This window comes from Danio aesculapii, chromosome 16, assembly GCF_903798145.1.
Source record: "Danio aesculapii chromosome 16, fDanAes4.1, whole genome shotgun sequence".
NCBI lineage: Eukaryota > Metazoa > Chordata > Actinopteri > Cypriniformes > Danionidae > Danio > Danio aesculapii.
The window spans coordinates 37,485,469-37,507,943 of record NC_079450.1 but is presented as its reverse complement, the minus strand read 5'-3'; the positions used below and the strand labels follow the sequence as shown (position 1 = coordinate 37,507,943).

At 35.0% G+C, this 22,475-nt stretch overlaps 1 protein-coding gene across 3 annotated transcripts in view; it reads left to right on the top strand.

Moving 5' to 3' along the window:
• col14a1a (collagen, type XIV, alpha 1a) overlaps window positions 1-22,475 on the top strand; it is a 281,087-nt gene that overhangs the window by 8,018 nt on the left and 250,594 nt on the right. For all 3 annotated transcript variants that reach the window (XM_056474872.1, XM_056474873.1, XM_056474874.1), the window contains exons 3-5: window positions 7,014-7,130; window positions 16,152-16,295; window positions 17,075-17,161. In XM_056474872.1, coding sequence (XP_056330847.1) covers window positions 7,014-7,130; window positions 16,152-16,295; window positions 17,075-17,161 — 348 coding nt within the window. The remainder of the gene's footprint in view (window positions 1-7,013; window positions 7,131-16,151; window positions 16,296-17,074; window positions 17,162-22,475) is intronic.

Below are 22,475 nucleotides of genomic sequence, written 5' to 3'. Positions count from 1 at the left end.
GATAAGTTGCTGGTTCATTCACCCCTGATTAATAAAGGGACTAAGCCGAAAAAAAAATGAATGAATGAATGATGTCATTGGGGGGCTGCATGGTGGTACAGTGGGTAGCACGTTTGCCTCACAGCAAGAAGGTCGCTAGTTCGAGCCTCGGCTGGGTCAGTTGGCGTTTCTTTGTGAAGTCTGCATGTTCTCCCCGTGTTCGCATGGCTTTCATTCAGGTGCTTCGGTTCGCCCCACAAATCCAAAAACGTGGTATAAGTGAATTGGGTAGGCTAAATTGTCCATACTGTGTGTGTGTAAATGAGTGTGTATGGATGTTTCCCAGTGATGGGTTGCAGCTGGAAGGGCATCTGCTGCCTAAAACATACGCTGGATAAGTTGGCGGTTCATTCCGCTGTGGTGACCCCAGAATAATAAAGGGACTAAGCCGAAAAGAAAATGAATGAATGAACAATGTCACTGCTTTCACAAATATCACATTTTCCTTGATAATTATGTGTGTTTTCAGCAACTTGTACTTTGAAAGCTGTGGTAAAAACTTGTTTTTAACCCTTAACTGCTGCTGTTGTTTAAAAATCTTCAGTTTTTACTTGAATTAGTGTTGTGTAAATACCCTTAAATAGCTCAAAATGTGCTGCAAAATGTGCAGAAATGTTGCCACGGAAAGCTGCTAATCAACACTATGCCACAAATGCCTTTAAATGAGCCTCATTAAGTTTTTTTGAAGCTGCCATATTCCTATAAAATGACACAGATGTACAGAAAACATTCCATCATGTTTGTGGGTACTTGAAGCGCTGGAGCGAAAATGCTTGCAAATGTAGACAATGCCCTGCTGAGAATGAATGGGTAGAAGCAGACAGGGATACAAAGCGTTTTAGATCAGTGTGATGAGACATTATAAGAGTGTTTTGGAACGGTCTTTATTGTCTGCATGATGAAGTTGTGGAAAAATGAAACAAAAGACTTGAAGGTCAACCTTAAACGGGCTGTCTGCAATCCTGTCAAAACTCTGAAGCAGTCAAACGCACACAATAAAACACATCCGCAGCTTTAAAGTAATTGTTGTTTGCATGTACATGGGCTGTACATCTCATTACAGAACCTTTAATTATGCAAATTGTCTGGTTAATGTATTTTTACACATCAAGACTTGGGAATTGTAACCAAATCTCTCAAGAAATTGTAACCAAGGAAGTTTTGCGTTGCTCACATCTTTACATTTACAGTATTCCTTATCTTGTGATTCATTTTTATGCTTTTGAATTAAATAGTTGGGTCTTAGTCTTTCCTCCAAAAATATTAATGTTGAAATGTTTGGAAAACTGACTTTTATTTACTTTTTCATAGTGTATGCACTCATCAGCCACTTAATTTTGAAGAACTTACTAGTACCAGGTTGGACCCTCTTTTGCATTCAGAACTGCCTTAATCCTTTGTGGCATAGATTCAACAAGGTACTGGAAATATTCCTCAGAGATTTTGGTCCATGTTGACATGATAGCATCATGCAGTTGCTGCGGATTTGCTGCACATCCCTGATGCGAATCTCCCATTTCTCCACATCCCAAAGGTGCTCTATTGCATTTAGATCTGGTGACTGTGGAGGCCATTTGAGTACAGTGAACTCATTGTCATGTTCAAGAAACCAGTCTGTGAAGATTCATGCTTTATGACATGGCGTGTTATCCTACTGGAAGTAGTCATCAGAAGATGGGTACACTTTGGTCATAAAGGGATGGACATGGTCTGCAACAATACTCAGGTAGGCTGTATCGTTGACACGATGCTTAATTGATACTAATGGGCTCAAAGTGTGCCAAGAAAAAATCCCCCACACCATTACACCACCACCACCAGCCTGAACCATTGATACAAGGCAAGATGGATCCATGCTTTCATGTTGTTGACGCCAAATTCTGACCCTACCATACGAATGTGATACCAGAAATTGAGACTCATCAGACCAGGCAACATTTTTCCAATCTTCTGTTGTCCAATTTTGGTGAGGCTACCAATTTGGTAGCCTCAGTTTCCTGTTCTTAGCTGACAGGAGTGGCACACGGTGTGGTCTTCTGCTGCTGTAGCCCATCCATCTCAAGGCTGGATGTTGTGCTTTCAGAGATGCTTTTCTGCACATCTTGGTTGTAACAAGTGGTTATTTGAGTTACTGTTGCCTTACTATCAGCTTGAACCAGTCTGGCCATTCTTCTCTGACCTCTGACATCAACAAGGCATTTGTGCACTCACTTCCACTCACCTGATATTTTCTCTTTTTTGGACCATCCTCTGTAAACCCTAGAGATGGTTATGCGTGAAAATCCCAGTAAATCAGCAGTTTCTGAAATACTCAGACCAACCCATCTGGCACCAACAACCATGCCACGTTCAAAGTCACTCAAATCACCTTTCTTTCCCATTCTGATGCTCGGTTTGAACTGCAGCAGATTGTCTTGACCATGTCTACTTGTCCAAATGCGTTGAGTTGCTGCAATGTGATTGGCTGATTAGAAATTTATGCTAACGTAAATTTACATGTATGTTGTCTTTGTGTCGTAAATTACAGTACAAAAAACTGGTAATAAACTGCCAGTACTTTTCTATTACTTTATGGACTTAATTCTCTATATATTGTTATTACTGTTTTTTAAACAAAATATTGTTTCAAACACCTAAAATGTGAATAAAAGTCACTTTGTTAAATGGTACAGTTGAATTGTCAAAATCGAAAGTCAACAGAGCAGAGATAAGGGTCCCATAATGCCATTCATAACAGTAAATAAACAGAAAAAAACTTGTGAATCACGGAATACTGAACCTGCTATCTGAGGTATATTTTTGGACTATTGTGAAGTACAGAATGTGTCAGGCTGCATCAAGTTAAGCAGGCATTAATGTTTTAATTTCCTCAACAGCCTTTTTTGAGTTTGTAGAAAATAAATGTTGAAAACGAGAAGTGTGGAGCTCTCTGACAGGTGAGTAATTGGAAGCGTGATGATAAAAGGACGCAGTGGATTTTGGAGTAAGAAGTGCGTGAGTGTGTGCCTCCAAAAGGATGAAAGATAACCACATCAAAGGGCCTGTGGATTTGCGGGTGCTGGTTTTCAAACATACAGACAGAAACAGGACCTCCTGCTCGTATTTCCCTCGTTTCAAGTCACAAGTCAGCGCTTGTCACCCTTAAACCACAGAGGACGTTGTTCTGTTCCTCCCCCTCAATCTCTACTGGAGTCTGTTTGGCACAAAACCATTAATCAGCAAACGCCAGGAGTCGCAAAGATTCCTGGTTGTGCTAAGACACATTTCCAAGGAATATTCTGCGATACTGTCATGATATTCCTTCCAGAAATTTGTCTTTTTTTATGCCAATGAATATATTAGACTCTTATTTTGAGCAGCATTGTTGGATTTACTTTCCAAAATGTATTATTTTTTCATCTGTCATGATATGCAGTACTGAGTTGGCACAACAACATGCTTTTCCCTGATATATTCATTCCAACAGGAGGGTTGTTTTGTGCCGTTCAAATTCTCTAGATGGATCTATATTGGTACTCATTTCATCCCACTCACATCAATGACTAAGACTTTTCACTGTGACTTTCTAAAAAAAGAGTACAGTTTAGTGTCCCCTGACCTTTATAAAGCAACCGACACACATATAATGCAGCATATTTGCATATATGCACTATTCCATCTTTGAGCAAATAAAAAGGCTAGATAAAACTAATAATATTAATATATATTTTAAAGGCTTTTTTACATATTCATATAGTGGGGGAAATAAGTATTGAATACATTATGTATTTTCCTGGAAATAATTTGTCTAAAAGACCTGTTGACATAAAATTGAACCAGATTTAGGTAAAAACCCATACAATACAAACAAAAAATAAATAAATAAATAAAACAAAACAAAAAATAGTCTCATCTATCAAATCTGATCTTTAATTTGTATTTTATATTGGATTCAAGTCAGGTGATTGGCTGGGCCATTCTACAGCTTGATTTTCTTTCTCTGAAAGCATTTTAAAGTTTCCTTTGCTGTGTTTTGAGCATTGTCTTGCTGAAATGTTCACTCTGGTTTCATCTTCATCGTCCTGGCAATGTAGATGTTGAACTGTAGCAACTAATATTCCTTTACAATAGTGAAGAGCAGAGCTGAGCGTCAATTTCAGCTGTTGTCTGGGCTTTCACTGCCTTTCTACACCTCTGTTTCTTCATGAGTTTAATACGTTTTTCCTGTGTCATTTTATTGTATTACACTTAATTTGTAAAGCAATTAAATTGTTTTCTTTGCGTATATACATTTCTTTGGTTGTTACCAACATCTGGTGAAAATTTCAAGTCAACAGCACCTTTAGAAAAATGGTCACATGTTCAATACTGACAGTTTTTCTCAGTGGCTTTGGTGCATTTCTCACAACACTATTTACATTTGCACAACATTTAATGCATTTCTCAAAACAATTATTGCAAACTGCAAAACCTAGTTAAAAAACCTGCAAAAGCGTGTCACTTGCTCAAAATGGATAGCTCATTCCTCAAAAGCAAGTATTAAAGTCAATGAAGGTGTCAGTGTCATCAAGATGAAAAGTCCTGCCACCATTGTTTATGAACAAGATAGTCAAATGGCTTTGTCATGTTTTCATTATGATAGTTTACTCTAGTGTACAGTTTTTTCCAATGCAAAAAATCAGATTTTGGTGACACTTCCTGAAAATGCTCAAGACAGCACTATATACTATTTGCACAGCCATTTGAAAACTACAGTAAAGTTAGACATCACTGCATTTAGTGAGGTATCTGAGTACAACACACTGAATATGTATGTTTCACATTTGCTCTTTGCAATTCTACTTGATTCACAGCACTGTGCAAAATAATAAATACATCCTTATTTACAACAAACATATACCTCCTTTGGGTAGAGCTGTGCACAACTGTTAACAAAATGGCAGTACATATTGGAACTGAAGCTACAACATACATAGGTTTGGAAATCATTCATGAAATTGTTCAATTTTGAAGACATTTTCAGGGGAAAAAAAAGATTTAAAAATTGTTATAAAATTGACAGATTTTGACCACTAGTTGAACATTTTTTTGTAATGACTCAAGTAATGAAATGAGGACTATTAGTTTTGAATGGAATGACTATTTAGCATTCATTAGTTTAGTTAATTTTGACTGACATGACATAAGCAAATGATAATGTTATAAAACAGCAGAGAGTTGTATGAAAGCAATTGATGCGTGTCCAAAAGCATTTGTAATTTGTTGGAAGGAATAAGAAACTGCTACTATGATGTGCACAAATGACTAATTGTTTTGAGAAATGCATTAACTTTTGTGCAAATGTAAATAGTGTTGTGAGAAATGCACCAAAGAAAAACTGTAATTCACACACTGAATATTTTTAAACATATACAGTAGTTCACTCAAAAACTTAAAACATTCTGTCATCTTCTACTGTACTTGTTCAAAACCTGTTTGTTTATTTGTTTGTTTGTTTGTTATTTTTTATTTGAACACAAAGGAAGATATACCGAGGAATGCTGGAAAAAACAGCCAATTGAAGTATTTTTTTCCTACTATGAATGTCAATGGCTGTTTTTTTCCCAACTTTATTCAGAATATACTGTTTTGTGTTCAATAGAAGAAAGAAGTTCATAAAAGTTTTGAACTACTTGAGTGTGTTCGGAGGAAGTTTTAATTTTTGGATGAGCTGTTTCTTTAACAATAGTTTTAATTCCATTTCAATCCCTAGAACAGCAACACAAATCGTTCAGTCCATCAATATAATGAAATTAAGTATCCAAAGGCTTTCTTCATGACAGAAGATAAATAAAGAATCTTAGTTATGTTCAAAATATTGATTTACTTGTTACGGTAACTATAAAGCTCAACCTCTCAACGCTCTCACCAACTTTATTGTAAAAACAAAATAGATTTTTAATTTATGGGATATATATCTTTACATTAATTAATAAAAAATCCTAAACCTGCCTTTCATTTAGACTAAACTTTCAAAACATGAATAACATTATACCTGCAAGTTCAACCCTTTTAGTTTTGCGAGTAGACACCCTAAAATGTGTTTTTCCATGTTGATGGATGAAAATGATGAATAGTTTCTCTAAAGACACACGCTGGACTGTTTGTATTTGAATGTCGATGAAAAAGGAGATGTTCACGCAGCAGGAAACCCAGCAGTGTTCAGTTCCTAAGGTTGGTGCAGTTACTGTAGACCAGTTTCACATCTTATATCTGTTTCTTAAATACCCTGTTTCCAATAGTATTTACCTCTGTGTTTTATAAACTCTTTTCTCTGTGCCAACATATTTTCTTCATATTTACTTCTTTCTTCTGGGCATGTGAACTACATAGGAACAGAGAAACATTGATTAATCAATGTTTGAATGCTTTACATGTGTGGTCTCTGGGTGTGGTGATTTCTTACATGGGGCAAACAAATGATCATGGGTCAGACGAGTTTAAAAAGTGACCTCTAATCAGTTGTTTATGGCCAAAGACACTCATAAATTCAAGTAATGTGCTTTGTTGGACTGTTTTAAGACTTTTCCTTCTTTTGAGCCTCACTGGTATTTAGGATGCTTTAGAAAATAGCGGACAACTATTCTTCTGACCTTTAAAAGTCACATTCTCTTCTCAATTACCAACTTTTTTGAATAAAACATCACATTTATGTTTATAGATTTATTTGGATAATATCAGATTTTCAGTATTTAAAAAAAAAAAAAAAAAAAAAAAAAAAAAAAAAAATATATATATATATATATATATATATATATATATATATATATATATATATATATATATATATATATATATATATATATATATATATATATATATATATAAAATGGACATTGCTAATGTAAGAAGGATGTGGATGTGACTTAAAATAAACCGTTCCTTAGAGTTTTATATTATTTATTATTTAGGCTTTTATTTTCAATGTATAATTCCAGTTTTTTTTTTTTTTTTAGTTCCAGCTCCAAGAAGGCTTCGATTTAAAGTTGTGAGTGCAGGAAAGCTTCTTGTCTCATGGAAGGAACCAAAAGGAGAAAATAATGGCTACAGATTTATATATAATACAGAACCAGGTAAGAAAGATATTAAATATAAACAGTTTATTTTATTATGTCCATTGTTATATGTGGTCTCACTGTATTTGAAATTATTTAAATGTATTTTTGTTATTATATTATATAAATTTCTTTATTTTATTTATTTTAGTTTAATTTTGATTAGTTTTTGTAAGGAATTTTATTTTATTTTATTTTATTTTACTTAAAAGTTATATTTACTGTTATAAAGTTCATAAAATTGGAAAAAAATGGCAACTCATTAACCCAGACAATATATTGTTTAAAACAATTTTAAAAATTACAAAAAATGAATTATATGTAGGGATGTTGCGATCAGGTTTTTTTGCCCTTGAGTCCAAGTCTAAGTCATTTGATTTTGAGTATTTACCGATACCGAAATCCGATCCGATACTTCTATAATACATAAAAGAAGAATAAAGAAGAGAAACATCCAGGATGTTCTTAATTTTTGATTTTATTCATGTTATTTTAACATTTGACAACTTTGTTAATGTGCAGAGCCCTTCTGTGAGGTAGCTTGAACAATCAAGTAATAAATAATATAAATTCTTCACTTTTGGACTTTAGGGCAACAGTAAATATACCAAAAAATCTAATAAAAAAACAAATAGCACCTCAACTTAAAATACCCAGTAGACAATCCCAAATCTCACAGTTTGCTATGGCAATGTTGTCGTCATCAACTTTATAATACCTCCAGACCACAGACATACTCTCGCTTTTCGCTTCAAGCTGCTTCTGTATTCTGCTTTGCCAGCATTTAACCCATAGCCTCTGCAACAAAATAATGTCATACTGCACGTGTTGCTGTTTCTGTGTGAAGTCAACAAAGAGGTCTAACTTTGTGCCACCACATAACTATAGATGTGTCCAAAAAAAAAAGTATATATATATATATATATATATATATATATATATATATATATATATATATATATATATATATATATATATATATATATATATATATATATATATATATATATATTCAAGTCCTGATCGGGAGGTAACATCCGATTACGATCAAGTCTGAAACTGTGTGATTGGCTCCAATTTCCGATCACGTGATTGGATCTGGACATCTCTAATCATATGCATATTTTTATTAAAGGGGAGAGATAAAACATCAAATGTTGTCAGAGAAGAGATCAAGTTCTCATAATATATATATATATATATATATATATATATATATATATATATATATATATATATATATATATAATGCAGTTTGAAAATATAACTGTACAGAAATATACAGTCCTACGATGGTTAATTAACCAATATGTATTATTGTATGGTTTACTGTAATAACCCTATTGACCTTATTCTTCAATGCGGAAGTGCGCTTGCTTTTGCGATTTCGATTCAGCTGCCTATAGAAAAAATAACTAGGAATAATAAACCGTAGAAAACGGTAAAACTACTTGCTCTACAAACAAGTGTTTGCATGACTATATAGGCAAAGCAGAATCATATAATAAGAAAATATCAGTTTGCAACTTTAAGCAGCAAAACGAGCTGTTTTTATCATCTGAAAATATATGGACGTGAATAAGACCGGAAGTCTCGAGCCAAAAAGATTCAAATGGCTGCGCCCACTCATACGCGAAGAATAAGGTGAATTCAGTAGTAATGAATATGATGATGCTAAATTGCATACATGCTGGCAGGTCTCAAAATCTAATCTAAAAAAATCTAAGTTGCTCAAAATCTATTTTTAAAATGAAACACAATCTTTATTTTAGTCCTTCTGAGCCTCACTTGTTTCTCTAAATGCATTCAATCTTGCACATTTATTCAGACTTTTCTTCCCTCCCCTCTGTTTACTTTAGCAGATGTATTTGTTAACCTTGCCAGATCTGAAGGACTCTTTGTTTCTTCGCAGATTTGACAATAGTCCTTGTCTGGGCGCTCTGATACGGCTCCTGATAACTCATAAACAGCCAAGGTCACTCTCTGGTTTTATGCAGACCAGGTGCACGAGCCGTCACTTCTGTAAACTCAACCCTTTGTCATACGCTCATGACCCCAATTTCAGGGGCAAATATGAACCATGTCCAAACTCGCTGTTTCTAAGAAGCAAATTCCTAGATTTGGTGTATATTAGGCCTGCTTCCACCTAGATATTCATCAGCCAGTTCCACGTTCCCAACAAATTAGGGGGAAAAAAGCAGTTGTTTCAATTATAGCAGCTCATTTGCTGTGTTTCTATTTGCAAAGTGGCATTAATGGGCATGGAAAAAAATCTTGCTATTGGCTAGAATTGAGGAATTAAATTGATGGAGCAAGGCTGAATGAGGACAGGCAAGAGTTTGGGGGTCAGTGCGACTCTTTTGTGATCGAGATGAGGAATGTCTGGCTGTGGTATTTGGGCAGAATCACTGAGGTTAGACAGAGGTTAGCATCAGATCCAGCTCCTTTTTTATGGTATCTGATGTTGGCAGTCGGAATCCCGCAGCAACATTGGCATACTTTTGTAGGACTAAAAACCAAATGGCAAATTGGACATTGGCTCCTAAAATGAAACATAAGACAACAAATGTGATCCCAGACCTTATTTTGCACATGTATATTAAATATTTGAATAATTTTGGTAATATCAAGAATACTTTTTATGGTCAAGTTATTAGATTTTTCTTAATAAGCAAAGATAAAGTAAAGATATTTTGTACATTTCCTACATTGCATAACAATTTTTTGATTAGTCATTTCATAGCCAAAAACTTTAACCTTTAAAGATGCTTTTCTCTATATTTAGATTTTTTGAGTCCTCAGATTTCAGATTTTCAAATAGTCGTATCTCGTCCATATCCTATCAAACCATACACTAATGGAAAACTTATTTATTCCACTTTCAAAAGGTGCTTAAATCTCAGTAAAAAAAAAAATTGTCACAGTTTTGTGGTTCAGAGTCACAAATTGTTTTTTAGATTGAAAAATGAATCAATGAATGTATTGAAAAAAAGAACTTAACTTAAGTAGAAGCTAATAAGTGACCTGCAGTATTTTACTTTAAGCTTAATAATATGCAGAATTTCAAAGCAGATTCACAATGAAATTACAGAATACCAATACAAATTCTTGAGACAAATTAACTTAAGTAACTGTAAAGTTTATTAGTTGTGAAATGAATTCATGTCAGATAAGCAGCTCTATAGAAGACAATAATGTTGTCACTACGATGATCATGTCAGCGTAAAAAAATCAGACATGCTCTGTGCCAAGTGTAATGCAGACACCCTGTGTGAATTGTGCATGACTGATAATATAATAATTTGGGGTATTTTTCAATAATGATATTTTAAGAGTATTCAGCTGATTGTGTTTTTGTGCTGGCAGCTTTTATTGGTTTAGTTTTGTCATGAATAAATATAACTGCCAGTAGGTGGCAGCAAGTCCCTGTCTTTATGAGAGATTCACTGAATTTATTCAACGATTCATACAAAAGTGATTGATTCATTCATAAACAAAACAAGCAACTGTCTTTATGAGCAGATCGTTGAATCATTGACTCAAATGATTTATCATTCAGGAACGAACCAAAGCAGTATTGCTTTGAGACGCACAAACATTCTGTCCTGGCTTTGTTTAGATGTATTGAGGTATTAAAGTGATGGAGCAGGGCTGAATGAGGACTGCTGATAGTTTGCAGGTCAGTGCGATTCTTTTGTGATTGAGATGAGGAATGTCTAGCTGTGGTATTTTCTCCGAGGTTTGACAGAGGTTAGCATCAAATCAAGCTGATTTTTTTACGGTATCTGATTTTGGCTGTCCGAAGGTCCAAATCTCAAAACAACATCATTGGCATACTTTAGTAAGGCGCCGAACCAAATGGCAAGCAGGACACTGGCTCCCAAAATGAAGCATATGACAACAAAAAAAGAATTGTTGAATATTTTTTAACAATACATTTAGGAATGTTCAGGAAGATTTTTTATTTTTTCATTTTACCAATATTACTAAGGCAAATAGTTTTAATAGTCAAAAACAAAAATATTTAAACATAATTGTTAAAGAGACTCTTAAACTTTAATAAAATGAATTAATAAAATGTTACAAAGTGTGTGCAAGGTAAAGCGTAAATGCTGAAAAATCAAAGCAAACTTTAAGATGTAAATAATAATGATACAGTAAACCTCAACCTCTGTCAACAACACAAATTATGATAATTAAATCTGAGCTTTCAAGTAAAGGAACCAGCCATCATTATTCAATACTGCAACATTACAAATTGTGAAGTTGAATAACTACAATACCCACTATACTAAAAACTCTTTCAGATGGGGTGCTAGGGGCTGGGATGCACAAGAAAAGAAACCAAAAAGCCAATCTGGCGACATCCTTAAATCCTTTTTTATTTACAATCTCCTCACTGCTGCTTACCAAGGCACTCATTTTCGCATGTGTTGTTATTCTGACCTGAGGTGACAAGTGCTTGTGTGTGAACTCCTTGACCATTTACAATGGACTTTGCGCTCGTTCTCCCTTGGTGTCTCTAGTAACTAGGTGACTATGAACTATTTTCGCAGAGGATAACAAACAGACGAATCATTGCTTCAATGCAAGTTTATGGAAAAAGTAAAAACCGCTGCAGTGTTTGGGTGCGCTGTGTTTGTCTGAGGCAGGGGTGTAGTGGACATTTTAAAAGTGGGGGGGACAGCTGTATGAAATCCAAAGGTTAACATTCTTAATCACCTGTTACTAAATGGTCTGTCTCTAAAAGTGCAGGGGACGTATCCCCCTGTCCCCCCTGGTTGCTACGCCCCTGGTCTGAGGTAATTATTCTGCCGTTACTGAAATGTGTATATTCCATACAAAGTGTGAAGCAGATTGGTTAGTTCTGCTTAGATGAATTGCAGTGCACTCGGGGTATTCTGAGAAGTTCAGACGTTTTTTAACTAGGTGCAGCTGGAAAATGCATGTGGTTTATGTGCATATATATCGATACCGAGTTTATCGCCCAGCCCTAAGCACAATATAATCTGGCTCGTAGCATCTACAGTATTTTACTTTACAATAATTTCTGGATTTAGAAGGTGAATGTTTTCCCTGAAAACAAACAAAATAAACACACCTCATTTTTTTGTTTGATTTAGCAGCTAAATAAAAACAGAAAAAGTTTTCATAAGAAAGGAAGTCCGAATTGATTTCGCATCTATTTTTAGAAGCCTCACCAGAATATTCTTCCTCAAAAACCCTTTGGACCGCTCTTTTTAAAAAAAATCAAAGCGGGAAGGGAAACGTTCACATGCGACAAAGCAATCCTGTCCTTTGGTCTCGTTTAAACAAATGAGAATTGGAGTGCTTTGATGTTGTTGTAGGGCCCGGTGACAGTTTGCTGTCTGCTGCAATCTCCTTTCACTTTTCTATGAAGCGTGATGTGCAAAGTCATCAGCAAACTGTGGTTCTCCACTTCTGACTCCCTCTGCTCCGAGTCTAACCCCAATCACGCTCCCTCTGCTGCTGAATAAGCAACTTCTACTCCCCTTCCATTGATCTCTCCGCAAGCCACGAGGTTTTTAATCAGGATCATTGGTCAGGGATCTGAATTGCAGGGCCAGGCTTCTTCATCACTCTGAGGTGCCGTGATACCAGAAAGCCGTAGCTCAGGCATGACTGATTCACACGCAATAAAGTTTGTCTACGCTTTTCAGTTCATCACTATGCTTTTATTGGTCCTTCTAAAGGATTTGACACCCAAAATAAATAAATAAATAAATAAATAAATAAATAAATAAATAAATAAATAAATAAATAAATAAAAAAACAAATCTCCTCTACTCAAAAGTTGGGTTGCAGTAATTATAGATGCTTTTGGTATGATTATGGTCTGAGGAATAATCACTGTTTCACAATAATCATGATAAATTATAATTCATTATATAGTTAATTATAGCAAATATAGTTCATTTTACAGTCTTATTAGTTTATAAAATCAAATGAAATGCTTTGTCTTCTAAGTAACCAAATAATACAAGAATAATAAAACAAGAAAAACAAAATTTCTCTATTTAGAATTAAAGACAAGTGCAAAAAAGTGCATTTGACATAAACATATGTAACACTTGAACACAAAAAATAATAATAATAGTAAATAATAATCAAAAGTCTTTGTATATTTTTGATTAGATAACAGCTACACAAAAAAACCAAAGCAAAGTCTGAAAGGCTCTTTTAATAAACTATATTACAGCATTGTTCTGTATTTTCATTTTGTTCTACAAAGTACTGATTTTTGGACCAAAGTAATGAATAAAAAGAACAACAACTTGTTTTTCGCTTCAATGGTATATCTGCCTTTTTCAAAATACAGTGAAACAAGCAAAAAGAAACAAACGACACATATCTGAAAATAATTATTAACTAATTACTGTATTATATAGTAAATATATACATATATCCTTTTGGAACTAAACAAGGAATAGCCGCAATATTTTTTTTTCACAAATTGCACACTTATTTCCTTTCAGTTCACACTGTTGAGGGGCCTTTACGTTTTATTATTTGTCACGAATTAAAACTTGTTTAATATTAAAATCAGTTATTTGCAGCATCCCTACTCAGATGAACAAAAATGTACTATAAATAAAATGCTGGGTTAAAAACAACCCATCTGATTTTGCCATCCGATTGCTGTGTCAAAAAGGGACATACTCTGCTCCAGGCTGTTTTGACCCAGCTACATTGGTTAAATGTTTGCTCCAACATGGGGATTGCTTCATTAACTCAAGTAAAAAATACTTTATTGCTGGCTTAAAACTAACATAACTATTTTGAATGAAAACAGTAGATGAAGAGTTTACTTATATTCCATATTATATTACTATGAATCTTATTCGCCATAGAGATCTATGATTGACGATCATTCAGTGCATGGGGGAACTGCAAACTGTAAACAGTGGGCTTATACAGTACAGATCATCCCTTTACAGCAGACGATTCATTCTGTGACAATTCACGTCTCGCTCTCTCATAAAGGCACAGGACCGCAGGAATTATCAAAACACACATTTATTTACAAACTGAACACTCACAACTGGAACATGGAACACAGGAATTACATCAAGGTTTAAAAAACTGTAGACTACTTTTTTTGCAATATATATATATATATATACACATATATATATATATATATCCAAAGCAAACAGTTCTTTAAAGTCATAATCCCATACTTTGTCACCGGGCAGAGATGTCATGAAGCAAGAAAGATGAGTTTGCTGCCAGGACCCTTTTAGAACGGACCATTTGTCACTGTCAATACTGCAAACAAACTTCATGAAGTTGTTTGCTGTGCACTGGCCATAAAGCTTCTACCCACAGATTGTATTTGGGTGATAACTTGGCATCACAGCTTGCCGGGCCAGTACTATTCCTCCTCTGGCTTGATCTGTGAATAAGCAGACCAGTGCTGTTTTGGACAGATTGTTTATAGGCTATTTTGGACATTATGTGTTTGCTTTTGCATTTGAGTATTTGGATCAGTCTGTTGTTTTAGATGTCTGATGGAGAGATCATGGGGCACACTTTTAAGTCTGTGTTTGTATTTTCTGGTATTATGAACAAGCTTCTTAGACTCACTTCATTCAAAGAGTATGGACCAGATTGTCAACCACATCCAAACTTTCATTACATAAATATTGAGAGCATATGCTGCGAGTGACAAAACTACAGCCTAAAAATGAATCTTGTTTGAATAATCAGACTGATGACAGACACATGGAGGAAGTGAATTACTTTGCAATGTACTCACTACATAAAATACTTTTCTTACTTAGATTTTTTTTACCTTGTTTCTTGTCCAAATATCTACAAATTCTAAAACCAAGAAGCATTTTTAGACAAGCTAAAAACAATTATATCTTGTTTTCAGAAATCTAGTTTTTTAGAAAAGGAAACATAACATTTCTGAAAACAAGACATAATGTTTGCTTATCTAGAGAATGCTTCTTGATTTAAGAATTTTTAGGTATTTGGACTAGAAACAAAACAAAAAGTAAAGAAACCATTTATTTTACAGTGTAACTGAATAAATAGATCATTTTCATATGAATAGACTTTTTTAAATTGTTTATTTATACATATAAATGTGGTTATATTCTGGCTAGTGGCTTATGGAGGACTGTGAGTGCCACTTGAAATCATAAAGTAAATTAAATGAGACAGACATATAGACAGATAGACAGATAGATAGATAGATAGATAGATAGATAGACAGACAGACAGACAGACAGACAGACAGACAGACAGACAGACAGACAGACAGACAGACAGACAGACAGACAGACAGACAGACAGACAGACAGATAGATAGATAGATAGATAGATCGATAGATAGATAGATAGATAGATAGATAGATAGATAGATAGATAGATCGATTTACAGACAGACATACAGTACAGACAGAAAAATAAGTAGAATAATACAAATACACAAAAAATATTTCCAGTTGATTTTCTTTGATTTATTGAATTTTTTGATTTGTAATTTTTAAAAATTGATTTTATTTACTTTTTTCTTGGTTTTTAAAAACAATTTCACTTTTTAGAATTCATTCATTCATTTTCCTTTGGCTTAGTCACTTACACCATACACTCTCACATAGTCATACATACTGTACACATAGACATACATACACTAGGGCCAATTTAGCTTATTCAATTCACTTATAGCGCATGTCTTTGGACTGTGGGGGAAACCGGAGCTCCTGGAGGAAACCCACATGAACACGGGGAGAACATGCAAACTCCACACAGAAATGCCAACTGATCCAGTTGGGGCTCCCACTTTTTGGAATTGGAATTAATGAATCAATTGCTATACCAAACTGTGTGATATATAAATATATACTATTTGTATTATCATTAAGAACATTATTTCCATATGACTTTGCATCTAAATAGTATTCAGACAATAAAGAACGGGCTTTCTTTGATGGTTTTCTGAACAGATGCAGGTATGCCAGACTAACCGTTCTCTTTCTGATTTTTCTGATTCATGTCTGATGACAGGTGGGGAAACAAGCGAGCTGCAAATTGCAAAGGGAGAGAATAAAGCAATAATAAAGGATTTTAATCCCAGGAAGGAGTATTCAGTCAAGGTTATAGCTGTGAGTGGAAACCTGCAGAGCCGAGCACTTCAGGGAAAATATACTGGTACGAAATACCTTGTTTCTTTGAAGCAATCCCACAGAAACAGATTGCAAGTGAAAATAATGTGTTTGATCATAGACTCCTCTGTGTTTTAAGAAAACATCGAAAGAAACTGGTAGCTTGAAAATAATAGTATAAGATTTGCATAGTAACTCAATGTGTATAAACTGTATAGACCATTTCAATGTGATGATATCACTGGCCCATGAAAATTTCCTGCTTGCTGTCAAACTATTTCTTATCTGTAATAAGAGGCAATTCTATAATAACTTTACGTTAAAGCACCTGCCATGGGATTATTTATCCATTTTTGGACTTTTTTAGATTCTCAGAAGCTATGAAAATTTGAAATGTAAAACAGGAAATACATTAGGACCATCGTTATTAACAACCCTGAAAATAGTCTATAGACTTTAAATTGTTAAGATATTTTTTTAAGATGGACAAACAATGGACAATACATTCATTACAGTATTTGCTAATGTTTGTTAATGTTAGTTAATTGTAATAAAGTTCTTTAATATAGTGCATTAACTAATCTCAACAAGCAATAATTTACATTTAAATGATGCATTAGTAAATGTGAAACCTTGATTAATAAATGCTGTACAAGTATCATTCATTAGTAGTTTATGTTAGTTAATACATTAGGAAACATTAACTAATGAAAACCAAGTGTGACCATATTCATAATATACTGATACTTAAAAAATAAATAATGTTATACATATTATATGTCGCGATACTTTGGACTGTTTTAATTCTTCATGTGTTTTGAGCAGAAGACCAGAGCAGTGATGGAGAAATCACTCAGCCACAAAGACTGAAAGAACCTGGAGCCGTGGATGAGGGCAATGAGATCTCAGCAGGTAAAGCGAAAGGTTTACATTTTCTCATTTGGCAGATGCTTTCATCCAAAGTGACTTGCAATGCATTGAAGGTACACACTTTATGTTCTTGCTCTCCCTGTGAATTGAACCCACAACTTTGGCATTACAGTCGTCTTGTTCTGCTGTTTGAGCTGCAGTAAGGCAATGCGTTTTCTCAATTTTGTCATCAAAGGTGTTGTCATCAAAATACTTCTTTAAAGAAATACATGGGATTATTATATCACACAAAAATGACAAGCTATTCTCATGAGATAATCTACAAGAAAAATTGAATTCTTAATGTTTTAGCATCCGTTCCCAAACTTTGCTGCTGTTTTCTGCTGAATATAACACTATAGAGGTAATAAACACCAAACACTTTGATGCGGTTTTTATACAAAATGTGATTATGGAGCAAATTATCCATTAATAACAACTTTTATTTGTTTCCTGATAAAACACTATGTTTTTACCCTTAAAACACTTTTACTGTAGTGGTTAGTTTGTGTTTTTAAATGCGATAAAACATTAGAGTTTATTGAAAAGCATAAAAATCACCAACAGCATGTTGATTTTTGAAAAACCTCAATATATTCATGAAGAAATATAATAAAACATTGCCACAGTCACATTTTATCTATTAATAAAAACATTTCATCATACATCAAGTGTTGCCAGATTGGGCGTTTTTGAAAACGAATGTACGGGTGTGAAATGACATAGGCGGGTATAGAAAAATTGTTATACATGTAACATAGTGACTCCCCCCCACCACTAAGCGTGATTTCCAGATGACTGGGCGGGTATTTCGGCGGGTTTTGGATAGGTTTTGGGCTGGAATCAGTCAGCTACATCTGGCAACACTGCATACATCATACTTTGTAACCAGGGTTTGACATTAACTTTTTTGATCACCAGCCACTCTGGCTAGTAGTTTTCCACCTTTACTAGCCATTACTAACCATTGGGGTTTCATAGTGTCACATTGCAAATTTTATTTTTAGGGCTCAACACTAAGGATTTACCAGTTTTCTCTCTAGCCACACCAAACTAATTATTTCCTTGCCAAAAATGTGTCAAAATGAGCAAAGTATAGCTGTATACATACACTTTTTATTCAACAAAAGTGTTCTTAAAAAACAATAGACAAAAAAAATAATAATTTCATGCATCTAAAACTATACACAGTAGTCTGCACTGGCTAAAGGTCCCAGATCACCAGTTAACTATACATCAATGGGGAGATAATCTCATACAAGAGCAATGTTATTGTAAAGGACAGTAATTAAACCATACTAATAAAAACAACTGTAAGCAAAAGAAAACGTGAGAAACATTTTGTGTTGGAAAGGACGACCGCGCGCACACTGTTAACGTAAGGTATATTATCTGTTCAAAGAATGGTTAAAGTGAAAGCGGCAACCACTGTTGTGTACATAAAATCTCAAGCTCACGAAAGCAGCAGGACTGTGGGTGCATGAGCACCGCTTATTTTCCAGTCAATTTAAAAGAGAACCGATTGCACCCGTTGCATTTTGAGGCACCGTTTGCTTCGCAAGGAAACGGGACACAGGAGCTTAAAGCACTCGCACACATCACATCAGTGGTGCGTGCGACACTAAAACCCTCATCGGTGGGTGGGGATCACCTGTCTCACTGTGCGCCTGATCATCATCTAATTCCGTATTCCCCTGCTTTCTTTTGTTCGCCCAAACAGTTATCAGTCATGCTGCTTCTCGATTCTAAGAACACATTTGCACACATATTGACAAGCCGTCTTAAACTAAAGCTCTAATCTTTAGTGATGAGTCAAGCGGCTAGTGGGAGCGGCTGTCAAACCCGCCACAGCTGAAATCTACCTGCATTTAACAGGTTGGCAGGTGGTAATGTCAAACCCTGTTTATTACTACTAATGAACAGTCAATATCTGAATAATAGGCAGGTTATTAGTAGGCCCACACAGAATATGCATGTGCAGAATTCTGCAGATTATCCTCAGATTTTTAGCCCATCATTAATTCTGTTTATTTACTTGAGTAAATGTTTGTAAATTTATATTTATTCAGTTTTTAAATTAATTATAGTAATATTATTGACTAATATGAAAATGTTCGTCTGATTTATGTACAATGCAGTTTGTAGTCTTTTAGTAGATATATTGTATGAGACACTTACTTTGTTTACCAAGTAAAGTGAATCTAATTGGATTTGCATTTTAAACATTGAATAAAAGTTAAAAAGATATTAATTTTTATTTCACATATAAAGGTTTTAGTTATGATACTCCCAAAATAATTCTGCAGAAATCTGCAGATTTTTACCAAAATTCTCATTAGAAATAGCAAAAAACGTCCGCAGATTCCATCTGGCCCTAGTGATAAGCCAGTAGTTAGCATGAATTATGACCTAAACTAAAGTTTAACCAAAATTGCCAACTCAGAGCAGTCTCTCCCTTGTCTTGTGAGAACTTGTTGAGTAATGTTAAGTTTGTATTAAAAATTCAGATTTTTCATGTCAAACTTTAGTATCTTGGGAACCATTGTTAAAACATGCAAGTCTCTTTGTCTCAGGTGAAAACTCGATGCAATACATGAAAACCTTGTTCGTTCATTTCAGAGACAATTGCGCAATTAAAGAGATTTCTCCTTCATATGGGTTTTGCTTTCTCCTGTGGGTCTCAATTTTGCCTTTCGCTTTCTGTCACTTTTGTGTTTCACTTTATAGCATTATAAGCTATATGAATGTCATCATACAATCTTCTGAGAGTTATTATTGTGGTTTTTCTACTGGGAGCTACCCTCCTGTCAAGATATTTCAGCTTCTGCATTGTGACTGTCAGTGAAGTATAAGAACTCAAACTGGCTTTAGTTGCAGGGATCATCACTCTGTAGGTCCCATCGTTGCCATGTTTTATCTCCCTGGCATACTTGGCAAAATGAGCATGTTCAAGGAGTCAAAGTCAAAGATGATGTCCCTGTCTGAAAGTTTCTGCTGGGCTCTCTCAGGGCCAGACCTCTGTCCAATATCACAGCAATTTTCTATAATTCCGATGGCATTTTGTGCACACACACAAGTCAGTTTTACTGAAGTTTCTGGACCAAATCAAAGTGTTACAAGGTACCACTCAAAACATTGGTGGTTGAATACGAAGGAAAAAAACCTGTTCACATTAAAGATGATAATTAACATACATGACAGCTATAATGACTGTGAGAACATTTCTATATTCGTTTTAGGTTAAAAAGAAGTTAGAAATGCTTGAGCAGCAGTTACTGTTGGAGCAAACACTTTGAAGCCACATAATGACTCATGTTTGGAGTGTAATATACATTGTAAATATGCACGTATTCCTTAATAGCAAAATAAACATACAGTGGTGAGAAAATAGCTGTTAAGAAAGCATCACATAATACAGATATATCCTAACTCAGGTCAAGTCACATAACTTTACATTTCATAGCACATTATACAACAAGGGCATCACGGTGGTGCAGTGGGTAGCACAATCGCCTCACAGCAAGAAGGTTTCTGGTTCGAGCCTCAGCTGGGTCAATTGGCATTTATGTGTGAGTTTGCATGTTCTCCCCGTGTTCATGTGGGTTTTCGCCGGGTGCTCCGGTTTGCCCCACAGTCCAAATGCAGTGTAGGTGAATTGAATAAGCTTAATTTGCCGTAGTGTATGTGTGTGAATGATGTGTGAATGGATATTTCCCAGTATTGGGTTGCACCTGTAAGGGCATCCGCTGTGTAAAACATGTTCTGGATAAGTTCATTCCATTGTGGTGACCCCAGATTAATAAAGGGACTAAGCCTAAAAGAAAATTAATGAATAAATTATACAACAGGTTGCTTTAAATTAAGCAGCTTTACAGCATTAAAAAACTTAGGCTCATTTGTAAATATGTGCCTCAGCCTAGATTTGCGCAAAAGGTAAAACCCGTGGCTCTGGTTATTATTTCTTGCTCGTTTCAGTTGACAAATTCTCTAGAGAGTACTACATACACTACATACTGTACATACATTCACTAGACACTAGAGGGCACTACATACACTGCATACATGCATTCACTTACATCCTAAAATTGTTATTACTTTTGTTATATATTTCAGATACGTGTGCTTTTTAGAAATACGTGTGTATTTAGAAATACACTTCAGTCTTTACTATAGATCAGCTTTATAGAGTTCCTTATTAATTAAATCCAGATTGAATAAATCTTAGTAATTGTCTGAAATAATTCAAAAGGCAGCTATGTTCCTTGATTATTATGCTAGAATGAGAGTAGTTATATAGCTACACAACCAAATCCAACATAGGCTCATTTGGAAAACGTAGCCCTATATACATTTCTGGAGATAGTGAGTTATGTAGCCAGAAGTACTTATGGCTACATTTCATTTTTTAAATACAGGGCGGAATGACGCCGTTCCTTTTCGCGCTTACCAGCTGACCGTTTACCGCTTACCATCAACCTATGCTTTTTAAAACACTATTGGTTGGGTTTAGGGAAGGGGGAGGGTGGGTCAGTCGATCGGTCAGTCAGTCATTCATTCATTCATTCATTCATTCATTCAGTCAGTCAAACAGTCAGTTGACTGTTTGGATTTATGGCCTCTGGTGAATTTACGAGAGAACAGCAGGCGCGAATGGCACTCGTGAGAGAAATTTGAGATCTCAAAAAGTTTGCAGAGCGGCCTCTTGTGGATTCGCGAAAACAAAAACTTAAAAAAATTGTAGTTTCTGGGACGTATTTGATCTCCACATAAAAAATGAGCCTGAGTTGACCAAATCAGGTATAGTTATATAGCCACATAGCCACATCAGCCTCGAAAATAGCAACATCTCATTTTCTGTTGGTGTACACAATGTAATGACATAAGCCTTATCAAACTTTTTTTTAATTTTCAGGCCGAGATGCTAATTCAATTCAAACATCTATGCTAAACTAAGCTAAAAGTGCTCCTGCCAGATCTGGAGAATGAATTCAAAAATTGTGAAACTCAACTGTTTAACTCTAGAGGACTTGTAAACTGAGCCTATTTAAAAACGTGGAGTGTTCCTTTAACATTTCTGAGCTCATGTTTGGCTCTGCGGGAGTCGTGTCTCCATTCGCTCTTTTTACTCCACTCAACACAAAGATTTAGCTTTGTTTGGCCGTGAACATTGATGTTTAGTGGGTGTAAAAACAGCTCAGGCTGCTTGAAGGCTCAAATAGTCTCGAGAGTGAAGCGTTTAACTCGGGGTCTCTCAGTAGGACGGCAGCTTTTGTGTTACGTGGTCTCGCATCTGTTGTTCGGAGTCTTTAATTTAGGA